This window comes from Dipodomys ordii, unplaced genomic scaffold (assembly GCF_000151885.1).
Source record: "Dipodomys ordii isolate 6190 unplaced genomic scaffold, Dord_2.0 Scaffold198, whole genome shotgun sequence".
In the NCBI taxonomy this organism is placed as follows: domain Eukaryota; kingdom Metazoa; phylum Chordata; class Mammalia; order Rodentia; family Heteromyidae; genus Dipodomys; species Dipodomys ordii.
Genome location: NW_012267414.1, coordinates 329115 through 338108, shown reverse-complemented (window position 1 = coordinate 338108; position 8994 = coordinate 329115). Strand labels below are relative to the sequence as shown.

The following is an 8994-nucleotide window of genomic DNA, read 5'->3' as shown; positions in this document are numbered from 1 at the left end:
CCACTTACGGTTTTCTGGTGGTTTATTGGAGATAGGAGTCTCACTGTCTCTCCTGCCCGGGCTGGCTTTGAACCGCGATCCTCAGATCTCAGCCTCCTGAGTAGCTAGGATTACAGGCGTGAGCCACGAGCCCCCGGCTCTATTACTAATTCTTATGATTAATGGTCTTTCTATCTCTACTGTTCTCTCTAGAAAGCCTGACATGGAGCTGTGGCTCAAGTGGTAGAGCACTAGCCCCGAACAAAAAAAAGCTTAGGGACAGTTCCTAGGTCCTGAGTTCAAGCTCGGGGACCAGCACTCATAAACAAAAAAAAAAAGTTCATCCTTTTTCTCTGTGCTTTATTTATTTATTTATTTATTGGTCTCAAAGCTACCACTTGAGCCACAGCTTCATTTCCAGCTTTTTTTTTTTTTCTTTTTCTTTTGGGGCTTGAACTCAGGGCCTGGGCACTGTCAAGGCTAGCACTCTACCACTTGAGCCACAGCACCACTTCTGGCTTTTTCTGTGTATGTGGTACTGAGGAATCAAACTCAGGACTTCATGCATACTAGGCAATCACTCTAGCACTAAGCCATATTCCCAAGCCCCAATTTGTCAATTTTTATAACATAATAGTGATAAATTTGCTAATGAACCGTTGACATTGCAATGTCAGGAGGCCCTCATCCTAAGGTATTTTTCTATTGTGTTCTACTATTTAGGTATTACACATTTCAATTTTCAATTCCAATTACTTTATTTTTTTCTTAGTACAGCATTTTGAACTCAGGCCCTGTACTTGCTCAGATTATGCTCTACCACTTGAGCAATGTCTCCAGCACATCTTTTTGGAATCTTGGCCACATAGTTAGATTATTGGCCCGAGCCACTGGTGCTAGGACTTTTTTTTGGTACTGGTCTCGGGGCTTGAACTCAGGACCTGGGCAATGTCCTTGAGTTTCTTTGCTCAAGACTAGTGCTCTAGTTTGGGTGCAGGTGGCTCACACCTGTGAGACTAGCTACTCAGGAGGCTGAGTGAGATCTGAGGATCACAGTTCAAAGCCAACCTCAGGCAGGAAAGTCTTTGAGATTCATCTCCAATTACCCGCCAGAAAACTGGAAGTGGCGCTGTGGCTCAAGTGGTAGAGCGCTTGCCTTGAGCTGAAGAGCGGAGGGACAGTGCGTAGGCCCAAAATTCAAGCCCCACCACCAACAAACACAAAAAAAGACTAGTGCTCTACCACTTGAGCTACATCTCCACTTCAGGCTTCTTTTGGTGCCCAATTGTATATAAGTTCCTGCTAGACCTGACTTTTTTTTTTGCTTTAGGTTAGTTTTCTACCACTACAGCCACAGTTCCACTTCCAGCTCTTTTGGTGATTAACTGGAGACAAAAATCTTATGGACCTTCCTGCCTGAGCTGGTTTTGAATTTCAATCCTTAGATCTCAGCCTTCTGAGAAGCTAGGATTACAGGCGTGAACTAGCCAAGAATAATTTTTAAATATGGTATAAAGTAAATGTCTAAATCTAGTTTGTCCAACACAATTTGAAGAGGCTCTCCCAATTTAGTGGTCTTGGTATACTTGTTAAAACACATAAGCATATATAGGGAGAATATAAATAATCCAATTAATTATCAATTATGATTTATTAAAAATTAATTAATAACCTGGGAATATTATTCCACTGGTCTAGTACACATGTCTTTATGGTTGTACTACAATGTAGTTATAGGTTTCAACTTATTTGGGAAATTTACTGATTTGGTTTAATTTCATCAGCAACTGTCAAACTGCCTTCCAAAGTAGCTGTAATTTTTTGCATCTACCCTAAGGAGAGGTTCCTCTCATTCCTTATCTTGGTCTGTGGGATTTTGACAGTCCTAATTAGATCCTATCACATTATTGTATGGATCCTTGCAAATCCATAAAGAAAGACGATAATGGACCATCTATTCATATGTATGCTTTACACTTGTTTAGCTTTTTCCTTGAATTGTTTCTAGATCTCTTCACTATTGTAACTCAGATTTTTTTTTTTTTTTTGGTGGTCGTGGGGCTTGAACTCAGGACCTGATTGCTGCCCCTGAGCTCTTTGCTCAAGGTTAGAGCTCTACTGCTTTGAGCCACAGAGCCACTTCCTGCTTTTTCTGTGATTAATTGGAGATCAGAGTCTATGCACTTTCCAGCCTGGGCCGGCTTGGAACCGTGATCCTCAGATCTCAGTCTCCTGAATAGCGAGGATTATAGGAATGAGCACAGCTGGTTTTGTCTTTTTGCCTGTACTAGGACTTGAACTCAGGATGCTTTTTAGCTTTTTCACTTAAGGCTGGTGTTTTACTACTTGACCCACAGTTCTACCTCTACAGTTTCTGAAGAGTATGCTATACAGAGGTTATTTTTTTTCCCCCACCACCATTTTCTACATTGGATTAGGTCTGCTCCTATGTCAAAACGTCAGGTGACAGGACTTAGATATGTAGCTCAGTTAGGCAGTATGTGTGCTTGGCTCTGGCTCTATCCTTTCTACCACAAAAACAGTAACAAAAATCAAGAAGTTCTATAGTTTTTGCTCTTCAGACACTTAATTCATTTTGACTTTTTTTTTGTAATGTGTAGAGAGGGGCTCAACTTGCTTGTGTATGTCTGTCTCACACCTGTAATCTCAGCTATTTCAGGAGGCTGAGATCTGAGGATCAAGGTTCAAAGCAAGCTCTGGCATAAGTCTCCAAACTCTATCTCCATTAATCAGCAAAATGACTGGGAGTATGGTTCAAGCAGTAGACTGCCGGCTGTGAGTGAAAAAGCTAAAAGCTCAAGCTGTAAGTTAGGATTATTCTAACAGACTCTAAGTCACTCGAATTTCTCTATGAATTCATATCCTGAAAAATGGGGCAAAAAAGGCTTCTATGCTAACAGGGATTATGCACATGTGTTGGTTAGAATTGGTTGCTTTTAGCTGAACCAAAGCCTCATCAAAGCAGAGTGGACTGCATTTAAATTTGATTCCATCTAAATGTTACTAAGATATAAGAGAAGTCTCATTCGCCTTTGTCTTCTACTTCTGTGTTCATTTTTTTTTAACTTTTGCTAGAGTGTCCACTATACAAATCAAAGAATTACAGTACATGTCACCCCCAGAATCTATAAATGTGTTCCTGGCTCACTCTGTAAAAGCCTAGTAGAATTATCATTACAAACACATTTGCCCATCCACAATATTTGAAAAGAACTTGAGTTTCTATACCTTCATAGGAAAAAAAAAATCTGTTCCATTTTATGGAGGAGCATATTTTGCTGGTTTGAAAGAATATGATGCATACAGTTTTCTAGCAATTTTCTTTGTTTCTTTTTACAGCAGTATCTTTGCTGTACTCTTGCTGATGGCTGCTAGATTTTAATTTATTTGTTTCCCTACTTGATAACATTAGTGATTCTGATTTCAGTATTTCATTTGTTTTTTCCTCATGTAACATTGGTGAAGGATCCAGGAATATGACACAAAGGTGGAATAAACATTAATTTTGTGCAAAAAAAGAGAATTGGTTGCTCTTTTGGTTGGTGATGTGGCTTGTATTGCATGAAGCCCTAGCCCTGGGTTCAATTCCTCAGTATCACATAAACAGAAAAAGCTGGAAGTGGCGCTGTGGCTGCAGAGAGCTAGCTTGAGCAAAAGCAGCTCAGAGACAGTGTTTAAGCCCCTGAGTTTAAGCCCCAGAACTGGCAAAAAAAAAAAACAACTTATTTTTTTCTTTTTTGATGTGTTTCATGTAAATAACTAGTACACTTATATAAACTTTTTTTTTTTTTCTTGGCCAGTCTTGGGGCTTGAAGTCAGGGCCTAGATGCTGTCCCTGAGTTTTTTTGCCCAAGGTTAATATTCTACTTCTATTCTTTTGGTAGTTAATTTAAGTGTCTTAGATTTTCCTGCCTAGGATGGCTTTTGTATTTCGATTCTCAAACCTCAGCTTCCTAAGTCAGGCTGTAAACTCTTAATAGCCACTTTACCTACTTAAAATACTTTAATTTAAACTGGGCATTAGTACCTCACCCCTGTAATCCTAGCTACTCAAAAGTCTGAAACCTGAGGATCATTGTTAGGTTTAAAGCCAGCCTAGTCAGCAAAGTCCCTAAGACATTTCTCTTCACTTAACCACTAAACAAACAAAAACAACAAAAAACAGCGATGGTTCAAATTGTAATGTGAAAATGTCAACAACTTTAAAATTGGTCACTATTTTTTCAGATATGTGTACCTCTAAATACTAGATTTACTGCACTATCCCAATAGGATGTTATATGAAACCTGTTTAAATATACTAATAACACATAATTGCTCTTTTGTACATTATTAGTTTTATTCATGTATTTATCACTTGCTCGCTCTTTGACAACTAGAACTTTTCTTTTACCTCATGGACTTCCTTTAATGAGGCCTTTCTGATTACAGTTACTCATATTTTAACACCTTACTTGAAAGGTATTTTTGCAAGGCTTACAGTTTTAGGTTGATAGTCATTTTTCCTGGCCATATTAGAACTGTCCTTCTGTTGTTCATATGATTCTTCTGCTACTGTTGGGAAGTGACCAGTCAATTGAACCTTCTTTCTTTTGAAAGTAATCTGTTTTTTTCTACTCCTAGCTGCTCAACTCTTGTCTATGATACTTTTCTTCAGTTCTGTAAACATTCTATAGACTACCTTTTTTAAATATTGGCTCTTCACCATACCTTTTTCATTTCTGGAATTCTGACTAAATATGTATTATAGACATTCTCTATTACTCTATGTATTCCAAATTTATTGCTTGTTTGTTTTTTCAAAAACTAAAAGGCTTTATAACAAAATCTACTCAAGGTTTACAAGTGATCCAAAACTTACCAAATTCTATTATTATTTTAAGGTATGGTGCTATTGTTTTTGCTCATTCTCAGGTGTGACATTTCATTTCCTTATTTGATTATTAACTCTGTGTGCTGCTCTTTTCTTGAAATATGATCTTCATTGGCTTATGGTAGTTGTCTGTGAAACCAATAGGCTACAGTCACTTTAAATTTACAATTAGGGGTTACTTTAGTCACCAAGATAGTGTGAATCTTCATCCAAAAGGTGTGAATCCAGGCTGCCTAACTCCAGGTTTTCACACAGAACCACCAGGGAGTACTGTATTTCATAAGGAAGAGGGTGGGGAAGCAAATTAAGTTATCTTTTACTGACAGCTTATTCCTTTTTGGTATAAATTTAATAGCACAAGAACTTATTTAAGAATCCTCAATTTCAGGGGGGGGAAGATGGGGGAGCAGGGGGAGGATGGGAAGGGATGGGGAGGGGAAACAAAGGAGGAGGCTACAATGTTTGATAAGAAATGTACTCCTCATTACCTTGCCCATGTAATTGTAACCCCTCTGTACAGTATTTTCATAATAAAAAATAAATAAATAAAAAGACCAAAAAAAATAAAAGAATCCTCAATTTGGGCTGATCCCAGGCTTGTGTCTTTCACCTGTTTGTATAGTTTTTGCCAGGGTGACCTATTCAAATTCCCCATATTCTACGCGCGCACGGCGTGCGTGTGTGTGTGCATGTGTGTGTGTGGTGTATTTTTTTTTTTTTTGTCAATCGTGGGGCTTGAATTCTGGGCCTGGGGCTGTCTCCCAGCTCATCAGCTCAAGACTAGCACTCTACCACAGCACCACTTCTGGTTTTCTGGTGGTTAACTGGAGATCAGTCTCATGGACTTTCCTGCCTAGGCTAGCTTTGAACTGTGATCCTGAGATCTCAGCTTCCTGAGTAGCTAGGATTATAAGTATGAGTCACCAGTGCCCAGCAAATATGCCAAATTCTTTCCCACTCCAGATCATGGATACTTATTCCTTTCTTCTTGGGATATGATTCCTTGTTTTTGCATGGTTAATCCTTGCATTTCAGATTTCACTATAACTTGATTCTATCAGATGACTTCCCCGATTACCTAATGCAACACTATCTTGAGTTTTTTAAAAAATAATATTTATTATAATTAATGATTGAGTATTTACTGTATGGTCATTTAAGTATCTGGAACATTTGCTAAATGATCTCGCTTCTTTTCAATATACCCATGGGAAAAGTATAAGTCTTACGAGAAGTGACACCAAAGAAAGTGAAGCAACACTGATTACACAGGTAAGAATCAGGTCAAGATGGGATAGATGCTCAGATATATCCATAATGCTTAAAGTTAGGTGACAAAGATTACTTTATATTATATGTAAATTATATAACATATAAGGGAAAAGGAAGAAAGAAATGAGGAGCCAAAAAAGAAAGCCTATATCTAATTGATGATGTGAAGCCCATGGGCAAGGAGTTCCCTCTATTCTGCCACAGCCGACCAGCTTTCCATTCCATAACTGTAACTATCTCTGACCAGGATAATGTTCCTGTTTGGCATAAAATGTTATATAACTTTCCCTAATCATTTTATCTCACTACTTAACTTCCAGGGCCTTTCTGAAAACTTTAATGGCAGAAAAAGATCCCTTGTTATCTCTGTAGCCTTTTAATTCATTTCCAAAGAAATGCAGTTATTCAGTAAACTATTGCATATATCTCATTATTCTACCTTGACTACCAGGATAAAAGCCACATTTTAGGGCAATATGTAAGTTAGCTAGAACAAGGTTTCAGGTATTTATTATATTTATAGCACCACAGTAGTGGCTGAGCAAGGAGAAATGCCCAGTTTCATACTCTCCTATCCCCACACCATTTCTACGGTTGCAGAGCTACATCACATACTAAGATACAGTGGCATCTCTAGAGCTACTAGCCCATGCAGCTGTGGTAATAGCCACATTAGGAATGAGTACATAAATTAAATCTATCCACGATAACTTCACTTTTTAATTTCTTCATAGGAAGGGCCATTTTATTTCCACCTGAAAAGAGCAAGCATGAATGAGAAAAAGACTTTTTCATAATTACAATATTCACTAAACTGTCAATTAAAATTATTTCTTAGATTGTGACTATCAAGTACATCAAATACATCTCAAACTAAATATAATTTATTTATATTCAAAATTTCATAAAGTAATGCAGTTTACAAAATGCAAGCATTATTATACAACTAATCAGAAGAAAGATGTTGGCCAGAAACTATTACCTTTATGGCTGTGAGTGAGTTTTCGTCTTCTTCTGACAATAGATCCTGTTCGTGATAATATAAGCCATCATTGATAACTCTAGCAAGTTCCCATGTAATTTCTGCGCGAGATGTGTGGTTGCCTATTTGATCTTCTCCAGGATGTTTTCTCAAATATGGTGGTGTCTGAGTTACAATCAAAATCTTGTTTAAGTCCTGGTCATCAACTTCATAATCAGAATCATTATCAGACCAATCATTAAGTGTGTTTTTTGGTCCTATTTGTTCCATCTCTTCATCAAATAAAAAATTAAGTTCTTGTTCTACTGGAAAATATAGCTGATTTGATGTCTCTTCACATACAGATACTGATTCCTGAAGTTAAAAAAAAACATGACTTTTATGAAAGACTGTTTCTATCACTTTTAAAATAAATGTGATATAACAATATTATAAATAGGTAACATCAAGTTTGTATGTTTAATGACTAGTTTAGCAGACAAATTCTAAAGGAAAATTTAGTAGTATTAGTTTGGCTTAATAAAAGGAATTACTAACGCTGGATACCACCAGTAGCTCACACCTATCATCCTAGCTACTCAGGAGGCTGAGATCTGAGGATCACAGTTCAAAGCCAGGCAAAGAGTCCTCCTGAGACTCTTATCTCCAATTAACCACTCAAAAACCAGAAGTGGTGCTGTGGCTCAAAGTGGTAGAACACTAGGGCTTGAGCACAAAGAGGCTCAGGGACAGCACATTAAATTCAGAGTTAAATAGAAAGCTAAAGAAAAATGAAATTTAATTATAAGAGGATTATAATAAAGTCTTTTAGATTTGGGATGGTCCTTAGATCATCCTAATATTGAACTGATTCTCTTCAATTAGGCCATGAAAAAAATGCCAGAAAGGGGCAACATTGTCTGAAAAGAAATGTACTCTTTACCTAATTACATTATTGTAATACCTCTATATATTGTCTTTATAATAATAAAAAGGGGAGAGACACCTAGAGCGGTGAACTTATTTTGCCCATTAATTCAGAATTTGAACATAGAATCTTGCACTTGCTCAGCTGGCATTATACTTCTTAATCTACGCTCCCAGCCCTGTTTGTTTTTCACTTGTAGGTTATTTTGGAGATGGGAGTCTAGGGACTTTTCTGCCTGAGAGAGCTTCCAACCTTGATCCTCTGGTTCTCAGCTAGGATTACACGACGTGAGCCATCATGTTTTTTGGCTAGAACCCACTAATCAGCTAGAAACTAAGTCTTTGTACTTTCAGGTTCAGTGTCCTTTGATAGTCTAAAACTGCTTTCATATCTGCATATGTGTATATATAGTTAAATATATGTATTTGTATGTGGACATATGTGTAAATACATGGGCTACTGAAGCTCTTGATTGGCCTTTTCTGCTCAAGGTTGATGCTCTACTACTTCAGCAAATAGTCCAATTCCAGCTTTTTGCTGGCTAATTGGACCTAAGAGTACCCTACATTTGCCTAAATTGGCTCTGACCTCAATCTTCACATCTCAGCCTCCTGAGTAGCAAGAACTGCAGGCAGGAGCTATACTGGCACCAGTTAATCTGATTGCCTTTCATCTCACAATACAATAGTCTCTTAGTTGATCCCTCTACACGGCTCCCTGTCCCACCCTAATTGTCCCGATTTTCTCGTCATCTTTCACTGTCACTCTGCTTTTCCCCCAAGGCTAGTGCTCTATCAGCTGAACCAAACCTCCACGTCTGGCATTTTGCTAGTTAATTAGAGGTAATCAGAGTCCCAGAGACTCTTCTTCCCAGGCTGATCCTCAGATCTCAGTTTCCTGAGTAACTAGGACCACAGGTTATGAGGCCTAGGGAGGGAGGGAGGGAGGGGGAGGGAGGGA

At 38.0% G+C, this 8994-nt stretch overlaps 1 protein-coding gene across 1 annotated transcript in view; it reads right to left on the bottom strand.

Moving 5' to 3' along the window:
* The window catches only part of Larp1b (La ribonucleoprotein domain family, member 1B), a 67926-nt gene that overhangs the window by 30794 nt on the left and 28138 nt on the right, over nucleotides 1-8994 (bottom strand). The window contains 1 exon segment of the mRNA XM_013034875.1: nucleotides 7128-7481. Coding sequence (XP_012890329.1) covers nucleotides 7128-7481 — 354 coding nt within the window.